We start from the raw sequence: 17881 nt of genomic DNA, 5'->3' as shown, positions 1-17881 counted from the left end.
CGGGTCAGCTAGTAAGAGATATTTTCATAATTTTTTCACATTTTTATTCCCTATTATATTCTTAATAAATCCCAATGAGATGATCAAAAAATTCTGAAATTTGTTTAACAAAATTTTTAAAAATTTGAAAATGCCGTTAAAATTTTTTTATTTTTTTTGTTCATACCTAAGAATAGGTTAACGGTATCCTACGAAGACAAAAACTCATATACAAGTAAATATGGACACATTTTAAGTAAAAATTAGCTTTTATTTTAATATTTCTCAAAATATGTTAATTTTGTTCCTACATTTCTTGTTAGTACTATTTCTTTCTTCTAATTGGGGTGGCGAAGCGCACCGGGTCAGCTAGTAAGAGATATTTTCATAATTTTTTCACATTTTTATTCCCTATTATATTCTTAATAAATCCCAATGAGATGATCAAAAAATTCTGAAATTTGTTTAACAAAATTTTTAAAAATTTGAAAATGCCGTTAAAATTTTTTTATTTTTTTTGTTCATACCTAAGAATAGGTTAACGGTATCCTACGAAGACAAAAACTCATATACAAGTAAATATGGACACATTTTAAGTAAAAATTAGCTTTTATTTTAATATTTCTCAAAATATGTTAATTTTGTTCCTACATTTCTTGTTCTAGTGGCCTGAGACACGTTAATGGCCTGGCGAATTTTTAATAACTTTAACATTTTTTGACCAATTTCTGTTTTTTATGTCTCATTAGAACGACAATTACGTACACATTTCGATTCTTTTAAATTAAATTACAAAAGTAATTTTTTAATAGCAAAATTTTTACAAAAACTGAAAAAATGCATTTTTTCCCCTTGTAAATGCATCTCAAAACTTCAGAGGGCTTATCCCCAACCGATTTACCTAAAATTTGTTCAGGATGATTTTTTTACTAATGTTCACCATACTGGGGGTTGAGAATGGCCAAAATCCAACTTTCGTTTATTAAGGGCCACCCTATTGTATATGTGTAATTTTTTTGAAATGGGAACACAAACGAAGAAATAGGATCATTTTTAAAATTGAACATACCCGAGGTGTCCTACTTTGGGGACCCCTGGCCCAGCACCTGGTGGTCTCATGAGGTTCAAGTTCAAAACTTAAACTCAACTACACTTCCTCTTTACGGGTGTGAAATTCGGACTAAGGGTTTAGAAGTTACAGATTTATTTCCCTCTTTTTTTTCTCATACCACTGTGCATCGTTATGAAATTTTCATCTTATATAGATATGTAGCTCAAAAAGTATTTTCATCAGTGGATTGATAACGTCTGCACTTAACTCTTTGCGGTTGTTTTGATTTTAAAAAACTAAATTCCTAAAATGGGGAAGATATGTTCCAATAATTTCGTTTTTTCATAAAAGTGGCCGCTTTGCCGGTATTTACCGTGTGATATCTTATTATTATACTACTTCCAAAAATAGTATCATTTTATAATCTGGGCTATGCATTTTTTAGATATTTTAAAATAAATCTGAATATTTTTCTTTAAAATTGGTCAAGTTTGGATAGGACTGAGGGGGCTTTGTTGCCTTTAATGAGACAGCCTATAAGAAAAAACGTAAAAAATGTGGTATATTTTAGATGTTCCGAGAGATAAATGTTTCCATACATTGTTTCTATTTTATTTGAAAATATAACTGATGTTTTTAAAAAAATTTTGTACCCTAGATTCGTCCGTATAAAAAAAAAAAAGTTGACCAAAAAGAATTTTTTTTAAATATGAAATTTTTTGACATTCGAATACGAGCCCACGTAAATACAAATCAATTCAGAAGCACCTCAGCACTGACTATGTAAAATGTCATTAATATATCTCTAATCGTTCAAGAGCTACTGAATTATTTCCAAAATCAAAAGTGCATCTGTGGAATAATGGTACAATGATGCCTTCAAAAATGCCGTCGAATTCAAATCCTGTGTGAATCGTTTTATTTTCTCAGGAAAAACAGAACTTTAATATTTATCTTTTTTTTTTTTTAAAAAAACTGTTCTTTATTATTTAACATATTTATTAAACCAACCAATTTTCATAATTTTAAATTCGAATAAAACTCTAAATCACCATAATACATTTCATTTTAACAAAATTCCTTTTCAGATACATTTATTGCTACTACTCCAATGGCATTATGAGGGGTCTCGAATACAACTGCTCACCGGGCACATATTTTCATATACAACAGGAAAAATGCGTCTTTAATAAACCCACTTATTGTATATAATTAAGTACTAAAAATGATTTTATAAAAATAAATTCTGTAAATATTTAAATAAAAAAAATTAACTAACCTTTTTTTTTATTATGTGTAAGTGATTCAATTCATAAACTTAACAACTTGAAGGTCTTGAGGCCACACAATAAAGAGATACGGGATCAAAATAGGTGGAGCCAGCACAGGTATAAATCTGGCCAGACCAAGCGCCAGTCGTGGTTTTAAAACAGTAAATATATCTGGAAATAGGAACACATAATTCATACAAATTAAATGCCTAAAATAAACCTAGTATTGTTTTCAAATACTCCCTGGAGAGGGACTTAATACTTAATGATTTATTTACCTTCTACATGAAGTATCATATTCCGCTGGCACTTGAAATCTCTTGTTGATACGCATAACTTGGCAAAAGTATTGGGCATAAGTGGGCACGGTTGGGGGTGTGGTAAAAGTAGGAGTCGAAACAGTTGTGGTAATTGTACCTCCAGTAGGGCAAGTGGCTGTAAGCTTAAAGAGAAATTACACCAATTAAAACAATATATTTGCACTCATAAATGCAATTTGTAATATTTACTCCTCCTGCAGAACTCGTGCATATTTGGTCGGTATTTATATTACACACTTGATCGGCATTACAAGTACCAGTCACCGTAGAAGGTGTAGGTTGACCCAAACATAAGGCGTATGAGCGGACACCCGTACAGGCGAATACCAAATTTAAGTCACATTTATTGCAATCACTGCAAGTGGCTACCACACCCGCTGAATCGGGCAGACAAATGGTGGCTGTAGCCGTCGAACATACATAGCCAGTGGGACATGTGTTGACTGCACCAGTGGGTACATTATTCACACAGAATTGATATTCCGTTTCAGAAACACAAACCATTTGATTTAGGGCGGAACATACGTTACATTGCGCCTTCAAATGATCGACATAAATCAAAATAATTGATAAAATCTACAAGAGTTAGAACAGATAGATACGATTAACTAGATTATCATTCGTTAGTGTATTTTATCATGTAAATATGGCTAATTAAATGTAGGTACTGTATAATTTTATTCAATATTTAATAATTATTAAAAGTCTTATTTACTTGGAATAGTGCCACCTTTGCGTTCATGTTTCTTTTCACTTACAAGACTTGCAACTAAATCGTTTTGATCGCGCTGTCGTTTTATTTAATGCAAATTATTATAATCTTTTCTTTATTTATTTTGATCTTTGTTATATTCTATTTTTTTTTATCTAATCTATAGTTTTTTATGGTAATTTTGTTTATGGAATTTTTAAACGAAATGTAGAATTGGTTTATTGTTGAAACAAAATAAAAAAATAGATGTAAAAAATTATGAATTCAGGTGAATAGTAAAGTAATTAAATTAAGAAAGTATCAACAAATATATTGGGTGTATGACTTAAAAATATGGAATTTTTTAAAATTTTTAGCTTTTATTGTGAAACATTTGTACAATATAAATTTATTCAAAGTATTGGCCATTGTTAGCTATGACATTTTCTCATCTTTCTGGTAACATGTGGATTCTGAGCGAAAAGAACTGCCCATCTTTTGATGCCAAGAACGAATCAAGCCAATTTCAGATACTCTGCTGCAAAGTGAATAGAGCATTCTGCATCGATCGAAACAGGGACACGGTTCGAGGAGGGGGCACGGTCTGGACTATAAAGCGGTTAAGGGAAAATTTCCCATACAGTTCTTTCTAAACAGTTTTTAACCCTTTCACGCACAAAACTTTTACGGAAAAGTTTTTGAGAATCTGAGTGCACTTTGTGAGGTATTAAGAGCTATTTTAAACATATAAAAAAATAAAAAATATAAGTAGATTACTGAAAATCTCCTGGGACAAATGTGTCCCAATATACATTAAGGGCCGACTATCCCAGAACTGAGAAATTAGTATCAGGAGGTAATAAATACATTTTCAAACTGAAATAAAACATTGATTTTAATTAGACAAACATATTTTATTGCTTATTTTAAGGATTAAAAGGCTACAAAACAATTTCAGTTTGATATCAAGCTTAAATGCACATTGCATATTGCACTCTTCTTAGCACATTGCAGACATCGTTTACGCGAAGTGAAAGAGGTATAACAGAAGCTATACATGGCACCCCCATATCTGATTCAGTGGACCAGTAGCATCGGAATATTCTAGTAGTCTAGGTGTCCCTTACAAGAAATCTCGTATTGCGGATAGTTCAAAATCTTCTTTTTAGCAAAAATCAATTTAATCACAATCTAATCACCATTCCAACAAAATCAATAGAAAAACTGCTTTGAAACTGCACTAATGTATTAGAAATCACTTTATAATATTATAAAAAAAACTTCGAAATTATCAAAAATAAAGTTGAATTATTTGTTTTACTTTTCCTGATCAGAGAGAAAATAAAGTTGTGTTTATAAATAGTCGGTTTGTATTGCAATTGATTACAAAAATTGGATTGGAATATTACGATTTCATGTCTGGCTGCAAATGCTCGATTCAAATGAATCAGTTTTTTTTTCGGTACTGGTTCTCTGTGATGGGTTGGTGTCGATTCGGCTGGTTGGTCGGCCTTCACATACGATCTCTTACGCTTCGGGTAATGGATAAATTTTTAGGATCAATAATTTTATTTTATTCGTATCAATTCGTATGGTACTCAATTTCCCTGCTGCTCGCAAACGTTTTATTGGTCTTCAAACTTTTTTGGCTGCCCTTCTGTATCAAAATCACCACTTCTAAATCGCACAAATCATCTCTCATACATTGAAACCGATGGAACATTTTCTTTGGTGAGAAATCGGCATGCTTCAGGGGGACTTTTTTTCAATTAAAGAAGTAAAGCAAAAAATGCCGCATATGACGATTCGTTGGTACAAAATTCTACATTTTCGAAGCAGAAATAAACTTTTTTGACAAATATTTATTATAACAATTAATGACGTTTGTTGTCAAGACAAAGTTGTCTGTGCAAAAGCACTAACAATTTTGTCATAACGAAGCAATAATACTAATAAATGGAGACTATACTGGATAATTTTTTATCTTGACAACGATTTTGACGTTTATCATGATAACAATTTATCAGGTATAGACAGGGGGTTATGTTCAATAACTAAGTGAGGATAAATGACAGATATGATTAAAAACAAAAACCTAGTTCAAAAGATACGCCATCTATTGTAAATTCTACATTTTTAAGTAATACAATAAATACGCCAAAGAATGTTATGACCAATTATGGACCGATCACCATGAAATTAGGTCGTGTGATTTATGTTTATATTAAAGTTAACTATGTTGAATTTTGTGAGTATACCAACATTTTTAAGCGATTTATGCACGTTAAAGTGATTTTCGGAAGCGGGTTTATATGGGAGCTATGACTAATTATGGACCGATCGTAACAAAATTTGGTGACATGAATTTTGTATATACAAAACTTATTTGGAGCGGAACTTGTGGAGATACATATATAAATTGAACATTTATGACCGATAAAGTCCAATTTCGGGAGGACATTTGTATGGGAGCTAGGTGAAATAATGGACCGATTCCAGCCAGTTTCAATAGGCGGTCCTTGGGCCGAAAAAATAATATGTACCAAATTTGATCGAAATATCTTCAAAATTGCGACCTGTACTCTGCGCACAAGGTTTACATGGACAGCCAGCCAGCCAGCCGGCCAGCCAATCAGACGGACGGACATCGTTTAATCGACTCAGAAAGTGATTCTAAGTCGATCGGTATTCTTTAAGGTGGGTGTTAGACTAATATTTTTGTGCGTTACAAACATCTGCACAAACGCATAATACCCTCCCCACTATGGTGGTGTAGGGTATAAAAAATGCTCTATGCACTTTGTCCAATGTTTCACCAATATTTGTAACCCTTCCTAAAAATAACATTTTTCGAGGTAGTCAAAATAGGTGTTTTTTGTGACATGATTTCATCGTTGAAGTGAAATCACTTTCAGCCGAGATATTTCTTCAGGTTTTGAAACAAGAAATATTCACTCGGGGCTTTGTGAGATGTCTCGCACAATCTCTCGCATATTCAATCTCAGAGCGGCCAACAGCATATCGTGATTTGGTTCAATTGTTCACAAATATGTTACTAGTATTAATATCGAGATAAAATTTAACTTTTATATGCACAGAAATCATGCTGCTAATTTTTTTGGCGATCGCAAATTGGGGCAGAATCAACATTTTTTGGAAATAAATCTGCCATTTTGAAGATATTTCGATCAAATTTGGTACATGTTATTTTTTCGGCCCTGGCTGAAATCAGTCCATTATTTCACCTAGCCCCCATACAAATGTCCTTCCGAAATTGGACTTTATCGGTCATAAATGTTTAATTTATATATGTATCTACACAAATTCTGCTCCAAATAAGTTTTGTATATACAAAATTCATGTCACCAAATTTTGTTACGATCGGTCCATAATTAGTCATAGCTCCCATATAGACCCGCTTCCGAAAATCACTTTAACGTGCATAAATCTCTTAAAAATGTTAGTATACACACAAAATTCAACATATTTAACTTTCATATAGACATAAATCACACGTACTAATTTCATGGTGATCGGTCCATAATTGGTCATAGCTCCCATATAAGGCCCACTTCCGAAATTCACTTTAACGTGCATAAATCGCTGAAAAATGTTGGTATACACACAAAAATCAACATAGCTAACTTTAATATAGACATAAATCACACGACATAATTACATGGTGATTGGTTCATAATTGGTCATAGCCCCCATATAAGGTCCACTTCCGAAAATCACTCAAAAATATAAATTATTGAAATTTTAAATGAAAAATGTTTTTGCTCTTTTACTTAGTGTAGGGTATTATATGGTCGGGCTTGACCGACCATACTTTCTTACTTGTGTTTTACTTGTTTTTAACTACATGAATAATTACTTATTTCATATGTTTGTAAGTAATTAAGTTATAAAATATTAATAAGAAAGAATTTTATATTCCCTTAAGTGGAATATTTTATACCCCCCATATTGCAATTCGAACAAACTGCTTACAAATTAACCAATAATTATAAAAGCACAATGGGCCGATAGCAAAAATTGGAAATAAATATGTATTTTCTAAATAACTAGACGATTGAAAAATCATAATTAAACCTAAAACCATTTAGTTTGATGCTAAATTTAAAACTTCTTGTAAAGGAGATATGTTTATAGTAACGTTTTTGGTCTATTATCAATGTTTGGCGTTTTACTTTTACTATTTTTTCAAAGGCTATTGGAAAAGAAATTGTGGTGATGTACAATTCAAACTCAACCAAGGAGATTCTAAATGGATTCTGAATATATATGTAGGTTGGCAACTAAATAACATACGGTATGATAATCTTTTATATATTTTCTTATCACTAAGATGAATGTTTCGATGTGTTGTAAACAAAAGGGGATAAATAAATAACACTCTTACAACTTGTGGGCAAACAACAATAAAACTTTAAAATTTGCGTAAATAAGAATATTATACTCTATATCAGGTCACAATGGATCATGTACACACTGTGAAAACCTGACGCAAAATCGTGCCTCCTTGGAGGCCAATTCTACAAATCTAGTTATGGACAAATTTTGATTTTAATAAATCGATGGTTGTGGTTGCCATATGGCTCGTAGATCAATCCTGTTGAAACCACATATCATCCATATTTTCAATCAAAAAATCATTGATCATGATGCGGTCACGATCTCGATTGACCCTAACGCGACTTTATTTCTCAGCGTCTAAACCACACAAAACGGTGAATTTTTCTGGAATCTGAATAGTTTTCTATTCAAAAATTAGCCTCATCTCTGAACACCATTTTGCCATAAAACAGTAGTCTGTAAGTAGCGCGAATCAATACTGGTTTTCGAAGTAATTTTGGATAATTTGGTAGCATTGTTCAAGCGTTAATCTATTCATGATAATTTGCCGGAGTTTACTGATCATAAGTTTTTTTGACAGCTAACCCTTTCGTAAGTTCTATCGGACTTAAAAAAAAAACACCTTCTATATAATAAAAATCTGGAATGGGATTTAAAAGCTTAAAAGATGGTAAAGATTTGGGGACTTATCTTCCAAACAAGAATAACTATCTGAACACTGTAGCCCGTTTCTGTATTTCTCGAATCGAAAAAATTGAATTGCAACAAAAACAGTGTAAAATGAAACAAAATATGTTTTTTCTCGCACAAGTATTTCTGTATCTTGAGTTTGCGAGAATTATCTGTCATTTAAATTAATATTTCCAGCAATTATTGGAAGGATGTGAGAAAAAGTGTTTCTGTAACAATATTTTGCGAAAAGTTTCTCAGAAGAACTGTCAAAACAAGTCACATTTGAAATTGGTGTGAGAAAAACAAAATTTTAAAAAATATAGATATTTTTAACTTCGTATGTATAAATATGGAACCCAAATCAGCCGAAAATGTCAGTAGCACAGAGTTTGAATAAAATAATTATATATACACATGTAAGTGCACAAAAATGTGTTTCTAAATTATTTTTTTAAATTCAGCAGTTTTAAGCGCCGCACTTTACTTTTTGTTTTATATTTAAATGATGACAATCAATAAAACACAATTGTTATATTTTGGAATTTTAAATTTTTTTAGCCTTTGACTGTTGGTTTTATTATAATTTCTTTATTTTGTTGACGTTTGTCTTGCATTTGACACTTAATTACTGGAAATATTCCAGTAAGAACAGAATCTGTGTTGTCTGTTTTCGCATTCAAATACAGAAACACATTTTTCTCGCACATCGAGAAACGATGGAATTTTTTGTTTCACACTTCATGTGAGAAGTTTTCCGATGCGAGAAATATAGAAACGAGCTACTGTAAACAACAGTGTAGCAGAACTTGCAGTTCGTTTCCGCCAGCTACTTTATTTTTTCCATTTTTCTATATAAAAAGTAAACGACATCTAATAAATGCGCATTCTGACAGTATCATTTAGTTCATATCGACTAATTTTAGATAAAAAGAAAAACCAAAATGAAACGTCTCTTATTGTTAAGTAGCGTAAGTAAAAACTTACTTAAATTACATATAAAATATTAATTGTCTTTCCAATTTTCAGCTGTCAATAATAGTGTTGCACATACTCAATCAATCAGTTGTGGTACATTCTGAGTGTAATGTCTGCAATGCCCTTACAAATACCTCCTGTATTTCGACAACTGAATATAGACAATGTGAAAATAATGAACCATTCGGTAAAATATTCGAGTGTAATGAGGATTATTATTGTTCCATATTGGGAAGCTGTACGAAAGAAGAGGGCTTGAGTGATTGTAAAGTTTGTGGAATATGTGACGGAAGTAAAACATTTGCCTGTACGGGTACAAAAACATTTGCGTTGTGTTTGGGTAATGACAAGCCATCTGAAATGACCGGCGAATGTAAAGATGAATATACGTGCAATATTAACGATGAAAAAATTTGTGGCATTGTAAGTTACATTTTACATTATTTACAAATTTGTTAGAAAATTATGAAAGTTATTTACTTATTTAAAAAAATCAGGAAACTCCTACCTGCTCTTATCGTGATGATCCTATAATTACAACTACCACTACAACCACCACTACTACTACTACGGAATCTCCGGCACAAGATCCTAATGGCTTTTGTCAACTTATTCAAAACCCAGGTCGTTATCCCGTTGGCACGAATCCCCAAACTACTTGTCGCCAGTAAGTAAATTTTGTTTAATCATAGAATTTTCGTTAAAAACGGTTTTTATATTTCAGATATATCAGCTGTGTTAAGGTCGGCAATATTTGGTATGGTCCTATTTACAACTGTCCCGGTCAAACATATTTTGATGTTTCTAAAAATGGTTGTGTTGCAAATCAGCCGAGTACATGTGGTGGTACTGTTAGTCATCTCTCATTTCGGAATATTTTATTGGAGTGATTTGCAATAATAAATAATAGATATGGATATTGAATATTATGTACGAATACATTTTCAATATTAAATTTTGTGGTTTTAGAAAGAAATAAAACTATCTTAAGTACGAGCATTTTAATATAATTGTAACAACTCATTTCAATAAAGAATGTGGTAAGCTTTCACAAAGTTTTGATTTGTGTTTAATCATAAAAATATTGTAAATTCAGAGAATAGGCCAAAGAGAAAATAATTCAATTATTCAACAAAAAAATACTCAAATTATGACGAGACAATTTTTGACCTTAAACTACGAGTTTATACATATAATTATAATTCCCATTTGAGCTTTAGAATATTTCAATAGTGATTAAAATTGCTAGTTTTTCTGAATTTTAAAAAATAAGAAGTAAGAGTGCTATATTCGGCTGTGCCGACTCTTATATACCCACCATCAATATGTCGTCGTCCTGAAGTTATCTTCACGTTTATCACAAAATAAAAAAAATTAATTCAGACCATTTTCTGGGCTAATGATTTCTGAGATATTATGGAGCTATTTTGATGTATATCCAATTTTGCTAAAACTTTAATCTGTTGTAATTAGAGATGCCAAACGGGGAATCCCGTTTCGGGATTTCTTAAACCCCGAAGCCCGGGATTTTTTAATTTTAAATCCCGGGATTTTCGGGATTTTCCAAATCCCGTTTTTCATAAATAAATAGGGGAAATTGTAATTTTTGTGTGCCTTTTTTATGCATTTTGACATTCTACATGCCCGAATATCGCAAAGTGATATTCAGCAAAGTTGTTAAGCTCAACTCCTGCTACAACATAGTTAATAAAGGAAAGCGGTATTTTTGGTTTTCCTAGAGTTGGGCTCTGGAAAATCAATTCTTCACATTTTTTTGTAAGTTATCTAACAAAACTCAATTTAAATACTCTTCAAACGAAATTGATTTTATCTCAGATGAGGAGCTCGAACAAAATGAAAATATTTCGATTGCTCAAAGGCTAAAAGATATCTATATATATAAAAAAAATGGTCCATGTATGTAATGCCAGGTACCGTGAAATAGCTCCCAAATGAAATAACTCCCTATGAAATAATTCCCATCAAAAATTAAATAATTCCAAAAATTAAAAAATGAAATAACTACCAAAGGGTAAAATGAAATTACTCCCAATAATCGGCGGTTTCATAATTTTAAAAATATTACTCCCAAAAAAGCGAAATAACTTCTAATGAAATAAATCCCAATAGAAATGAAATAATTCCCATTCCGAAGCAATTTATTTAAACATTTTTTGCATTGCGGGCGTATGGCGTTGCGCAAAGTTTTACTCCTCTGGGTTGTGTCAAAAACTGTTTTGCATTGCCGGCCTTCGGCCGTGTGCTAAAGTTTTTTCCTCTGGGGTGTATCAAAAACTGGATTCGCTAAGAAAAGTTTTTTGCATTGCCGGCCTTCGGACTATATCAAAATCTGGCTTCGCTAAGAAAAGATTTCTTTCATTGTAGAAAGGTTTTATAATATTTCAGAAATCAGATTAAGAAATCGTTGCAACCTAACAAATGCCGACGATTTAAAAAGAATCTTATCTGAGCGAAGCCGTTTTTTGATACACCCCAGAGGAGAAAACCTTTTCGCCCTGCCGAAGGCAGGAAATACAAAAAACTTTTCTGATTGAAGACAGTTTTTGATATTTATGGGTTTTGCTTTTGCAAAGTAGAACCCAACAAAAATGAAATAACTCCAAATACAGTGAAATAACTCCTAATTCCCACAATAATATGAAATAAAACCCAACAAAAATTTCAATGGGAGTTGTTTCATTGGGAGTTATTGAATTATGAAATAATTCCCAACAAAAAAATTATGAAATAAATCCCTATGCGTTAGGAGTTGTTTCATAATGAAATAAGTCCTAAGTTGTATGAAAAATTTGTTGGGTGTTATTTCATTTTTTCGTGGGGAATTATTTCATTTGGGAGTTATTTCACGGTACCGTAATGTCATCACGTGAGAACGGCTGGAGCGATTTGTCTGATTTTTTTTTTATTCGATTCGAATAAAAGAAAAAAATTTAAAAAATTACGGCTAAAATCGGCTTTTTTGAGTCCAGTCAACTATAATAAAATAGCCCCTAAAGTATGCACTATAAATTTAGATACTTTATTTGCAAATAAATAAGAACAGGCAGGCAGAACAGTTATTAATAAATGTAAAAAACCCAAATAACAATTGCGAAACCAAGTTATAATGTAGATTTGCAACTTGCAAAAGAAATAGATAACTTTATTTCTGAAGGAAAAAGAGGAAAATACTTGCCAATATGAAAGATGTTTTTCGGCAGCAGAATATGTCGGAAACAAAATTCGTTCCAGAATGGCAGTCGAAACCATAGATGCAATATAATGCTTTTTAGTGTCTAATAAAAATTAGTTACTAAATAAAAAATTTACTTTCATTTATAAAGACATAATTATGTACGTTTCTTCCTTATAATTTTCTGGATTTTAGATTTCCCGAAAATCCCGAAACGCCGGGTCGGGATTTCGGGATTCTTTACCAAATCCCGATCCCCGGGATTTTCAAAACTAAGTCCCGATTAGCATCGCTAGTTGTTACATTATACTGGGGGGACATCTGCATGGGCGCTATGTTAAATCTTGATCCTTTCTAGTGTTTTTCTTCGAAATCTCTTCGAAATCTCGGATTTTAGGTTAACCGGTTTTTTAAATTTGGGACTTAAATTAATAAATCTCATGTTTTTGTGCATTTTTTATATTCATTGCATACACATTATTGGTCTGATTTGAAACCTAAACTGCTGATTTACAATACAAATCTATTTAGATTAATATTTTGAAGAATTACAATGATTCTTAATGGTAGAGGACGATGAGTTTACTGAAAAATATTTCCAGAATAAATTGCACATAATGAAACTATTAAAAATTAAACTCCGCATAATTCTAGAAGCTAAGCTAAATCTTAATAATGATTCATTATAAACTTAGTGATTATTTTACTAATCGTTAAATGGATTTTGATACACAAACTTTCTTTCAATAAATTTGACTTTATTAGTGTGTTTTGTTCTTAAAATTTAATTTTATTAAATATTTATTTCGTTACAAAGTCCTTTTCAGAAATATTACAGGAGAGACAAAAAACTTTTTAAAAATCCATGATTTGAAATATTTTTGAAATCTGATAATGGAGTTTTATTAATTATTTGGTAAGATTTATAATGACAAATAATCACAGCTAAGAAGAAGTGCGTTTGTATCTTATAGGCGCTTTTTTGGACTTGTAACATTTTCTGTCTCATATCAGAAAGTCGAGGTGTAAATAAATTTTAAAATTATCAAATACATATTTAATTAAAAAAATTGATTTACATTCATTGAGTTTTGTTAATAAATAAAGATTTTATTACATATTACATCGTCCCCTGAATAAAACAATAGTGTATAATTTTTTTGCCATTTCGAAATAATTGAGTTTAAAATTTTTGTGTTAGTGACATCTAGAACAAAGGTAATATTTCAATTAATCTTTGGACCCACTTTGTGGAAGTAGAATTTAACCAAATTTTGACCACATATAGAATCAGTTATGTAGATTCTTATTATGCAATAATGGTGTATATGCTTATACACTATTTTTTTATTGAGGGGACGACATATATATTGAATTTCTAAAACTAAAATTTGTATCAAAATTTTAATAGGTTTGCAAATATTAGGACCAATTTGATCCACATTTATTCCGTACTAATTATTTTTTGTTTAGATAAGTTAATTGTTGGTTTTACAAAACAAATGTCATGTCAATATCTCAATTAGATTCAAAAATATGCCACTTTTAAAACTCAAATCTGAACTCAAAACTAAAATCTTTGAAATCGGATGGCAAACAAAAAAATGGCACGTGTTTAAAAATTTTACATGTCGAAGGTACCCTACGTTGAGCTCCCATAGCGCCGCCCCTATAGCATTTTAATAACTTAAACTCGAATACTCCTTGGCTATGCTCACGTCAAATTTTATTCCGATCGGACCAGCCGTTTAGAAATGCCAGATTTATTTCCAAAAATTTTCGACTCAGCCCCACTGTGCATTCTTTGACTACTAAAAACTATAAATTTTAAGGCGGTGCATACTTTATAGGACATTTTATGTTTTCTACACATATATGACGGTTAACCGGTTTTTCTGATGTCGGTTAACCGAAAAATCGGTTTTCTAAAAAAAGCCAAATTTCGGATAACCGACAAACCGGTTTTTTAAAAAGTCTGTAGCGTTTTAAACAGACGGACGAACATAGCTAGAACGTCGTAGAATTTTATGAGGACCCAGAATATATCGAGCCCTTAGCGCCAAATTATCGTAAGCGACAAAACACAAATTTTACAGGAGAAGGTTTTTTCGATTATTTTGAAATTTATACATTGAATTAAAAATGTTATGATACGATATAATATAATTTCGTTCAAGCTATTTGTCTATTTTTCAAAAATATTTATAACTTTTGGCAATTAAAAATTCATGGAATACTTTATTGAAAAATATGACAAAAAATGTTTTTTATTGAATTTTTGCATAGACAAAAATTTTTCGATTTGAAATAAAATTTTGATTTATGAATATTTTTTAATGAAATTTCACAGTTATGTAAAATTTTCTATTTAAAATGGAAAAATAAAAACGAATTTTTTAATTTATTATCAGCAATCCCGCAATTCCCAAAAAAGTGTAGAAAAATCCCAAAAATGGAAATTTTTAGTTTTTTGGCTATAATATCTATACCAGGATCGGAGTTATCGGAACGCTTTACAAAATAATTAAAAGCATATTGGGCCATCTAAAATTGGTTACTATATTTTGATATCGAATATGCGATTTGAGAATTTTTGCCCTAAATTTTAATTTTACATAAGTAAAATTTACGGTAAGTAAAATTTTTAATTTTTTTCATTTAAAATATTTTATAAAGACTTAGCATTCAGAAAGTATAAATTCCTTATACATCCTCTTAGAAATTTTTTGCGATAACTTAAAAAGAAAAAATGTTCTTTTTTCCCAAAAAATTAGCGAAAAATCGGCTTTTTAAATTTTTTTAAATTCAAATGCATATAACTTTGGACTTTGTCATTATTTTTAAACACTTCTTTTTCTATTTGATACATACATATGTTGTTAGTCCAATGAAGGAAAAAATGGAGAATATCAGGAAATATTTGGATCCGCTGTTATCATACAACTGGAGTAGGGTGGGTAAAAATGTTTAAAATTTAATTTTCAAATGCGAATGTCTCCTAAGCTATAAGAGATAATTGATAGCGCTCGATTAAAAGATTTTATATGTGTAATTTTTTTGAAATCGGAACACAAACGAAGAAATAGGATCGTTTTAAAAATGTAACGTATCCGAGGTGTCCTACTTTGAGGACCCTTGGTCGCGCACCTGGCGGGCTCATGAGGTCCACGTTCAGACTTAAACTCGACAACACTTTTTCTTTACTCATGTGAAATTTCATTCAAACCAATCTAACCATTTAGAAGTTACAGATTTATTTCCCTATTTTTTTTCTATACCACTATGTGTCGCTTACGATAAAATTCGTTTACTGTAAAATATAAACATTGACTTACTATAAAATCTTACCCCCTATAATTTTGAAGTTATTAACAATTTTGATATTCTGAGAACGCTAAAACATCAGTCGGTCCATAAAATTTTAATTTTTGTAATAAAAAATGTCGCTTACTATAATTTGGCGCTAAGGGCTCGATATATACTTTGGTGGCTATGCGTCCAAAGACCTCGAAAGGGTATATTTTTACCGAATATAGTAAAAATCGGAAGACCCAAGGTAAAAAACTTATATTTGTGGTTTGATATATTTTGTAAAATTATCCGAATAATATTTTTTACTCGTTATTCGTTCGAATAATCGAGGAAATTTTAAAGAAGTTAATCGATTACTAGATTAATAAAAAAAATTATAAACTTTTATTCGATTAAAATAAAACTCGAATAATTGTCATCACAAATATTTTCTAATTTATCAAGATTTATCAGGGAGTGATTTGTAATTGAGACGCGCATTGTGAGATTACATTAATTAACCAGAATTCTTTATCCATAAGACCTTATGCACAGCGTTTTCAATATAATGAAACAATTTTGTGTTCTTCACAATTTAACAAACTAGTTTCATTCCTCTTTCCATAACTGTTTCAAACATGTATGATGTTTAATGCCCTCTTAAAATGGGGGTATCAAATATGTTCGCACAAAAAGCCAAATAAATAAGCTGTTACATTTTTATACTTGTCTGATGAGAAAAAGCTTTTTTTAACAAAGCTAAATTCTTATAAATTATTTACAAGGTTTGAAGTGGTTGGTTGTAACCCAACATAATACGGTAGAATTTAATAAAATGTAACCAAATTAAAGTTTCAAGTTTCTTTCACCAAAACAAAAACTATGTAGTACAAGTAGAAATTTTTATAATGTAATCGTAGTTGTATCTAACAGCTGTTGTAACTTTGTTTGTTGCATGCACAACATATTGTGGTGGCTTGAACTCGGGTGCAAAAATCTTATGAAGAAAATCATAAACCAAGAAAACCTTGAAAGTTGACAAATAATTTCAGTTGGATGAATTTTCTTCTAAAGCATCAGAAATAAAACTTATGGAAAATTTTCTTGTTTCATGTTTTCATGAAAATTATAATAAAGTAAATCTAGGTGAATTTGGCGCAGTTTTCTTTTTGCGTGATAGCAAAGGCATCAGGTGTGTAAATATGTCAGAGGCAAAAAGTCAGAAGGACAAAACAACATAATTGAAGAAATTAAAATACACACTTAGATAATTGAGTCAAATTAGTTTTAAACTAAATACTTATTTTTTTTAAAAACTAATTGAAAAAAGTTAGTTAAATGAAGTTGTTGTTGAAAATATATTTGGGAACAATCTCTTAGGAACTATTACAATTTACTGAAAAAGAAAAACAGGAAAATTATTTTATAATGGAAATTCTATACTGAGGAGAGATAGAAGTACTTCCATCTAAAAGTATTAATATAGAATCTATAACATTCGTCTTAATAGTAATTTATTTACTTACACAACTACTGGGTTTATTTACATTTTTATCTGTAAATGTTTAATACCAATAACAACACCAATAACTACTAGACAATAACAATAAAACCAACAACAATAATAAACATTCAGTTGGATAAATGAACCAACACACAGTGGGGTCGATCGAAAAAAAGTGATAATAAATCTGAATCTTCTAAACTACTGGTCTGATTAGAAAATTTTGCAAAAATCTAGGTAGGCCCGATTTGTGGCCCGTTTTTTTTTCGAATTTAAATACCAACCGAACCGGGTCTATTGCGGATATATTGATGTATAAATTATATATGGGCAATTCCATATCATCGCTCGTGACATTTGTACGCCTATAGAGTGGAATAGATTTTGCAAAAATAAGAGTATCTGAAAAATAATTTGGTCTTTATGTTCCACACAGAGGGTACTATATTTTAAAATAATAAAAAGTTCTTTCGAAACATTGTTGTCCAAAATATCGAGCGAAATAAGGGCATATCGTACGTGACATAAAACGGAAGTTATTTTGAGGTACATACATGTAGAAATATGCGAAAATT

The 17881-nt window shown here is 30.8% G+C and overlaps 3 protein-coding genes across 4 annotated transcripts in view; 1 reads left to right on the top strand and 2 right to left on the bottom strand.

Moving 5' to 3' along the window:
• The window catches only part of LOC135955428 (uncharacterized), a 30530-nt gene extending 20202 nt beyond the window's left edge, over positions 1-10328 (top strand). Inside the window, exons 6-8 of the mRNA XM_065505779.1 lie at positions 9370-9741; positions 9816-9985; positions 10043-10328. Of these exons, the coding sequence (XP_065361851.1) occupies positions 9370-9741; positions 9816-9985; positions 10043-10208 (708 nt within the window). The 3' untranslated portion in view covers positions 10209-10328. The remainder of the gene's footprint in view (positions 1-9369; positions 9742-9815; positions 9986-10042) is intronic.
• LOC135954787 (uncharacterized) overlaps positions 1-17881 on the bottom strand; it is a 149465-nt gene that overhangs the window by 26494 nt on the left and 105090 nt on the right. The gene's annotated exons all lie outside the window — the stretch shown is intronic.
• LOC135955784 (uncharacterized) lies at positions 1980-3436 on the bottom strand. Of its 2 annotated transcripts, none has more exons than XM_065506145.1 (5): positions 3337-3436; positions 2811-3197; positions 2580-2743; positions 2310-2510; positions 1980-2249 (listed from the first exon to the last, which is right to left on the bottom strand). In XM_065506145.1, the coding sequence occupies exons 1-4, from the start codon at positions 3361-3363 to the stop codon at positions 2336-2338; spliced, it is 753 nt and encodes a 250-aa protein (XP_065362217.1). In that variant the 5' UTR covers positions 3364-3436; the 3' UTR covers positions 1980-2249; positions 2310-2335. The 2 variants fall into 2 exon arrangements, with proteins under 2 accessions (XP_065362217.1, XP_065362218.1); XM_065506146.1 differs by having other exon boundaries at positions 2310-2472.

This window comes from Calliphora vicina, chromosome 3 (assembly GCF_958450345.1).
Source record: "Calliphora vicina chromosome 3, idCalVici1.1, whole genome shotgun sequence".
Taxonomy (NCBI): domain Eukaryota; kingdom Metazoa; phylum Arthropoda; class Insecta; order Diptera; family Calliphoridae; genus Calliphora; species Calliphora vicina.
Note: the sequence above shows the minus strand (reverse complement) of the source record. Positions and strands in the feature narration are given on the sequence as shown.

What these genes read in the sequence shown, in the direction of transcription:
- LOC135955784 (XM_065506145.1), bottom strand. Translation starts at nt 3,363, where the DNA reads ATGAACGCAAAGGTGGCACTATTCCAA. An exon ending in CAAAGGTGGCACTATTCCAA is followed by an intron (nt 3,198 to 3,336) that starts GTAAATAAGACT and finishes TAACTCTTGTAG; the next exon opens with ATTTTATCAATTATTTTGAT. An exon ending in TATGATACTTCATGTAGAAG is followed by an intron (nt 2,511 to 2,579) that starts GTAAATAAATCA and finishes GGTTTATTTTAG; the next exon opens with GCATTTAATTTGTATGAATT.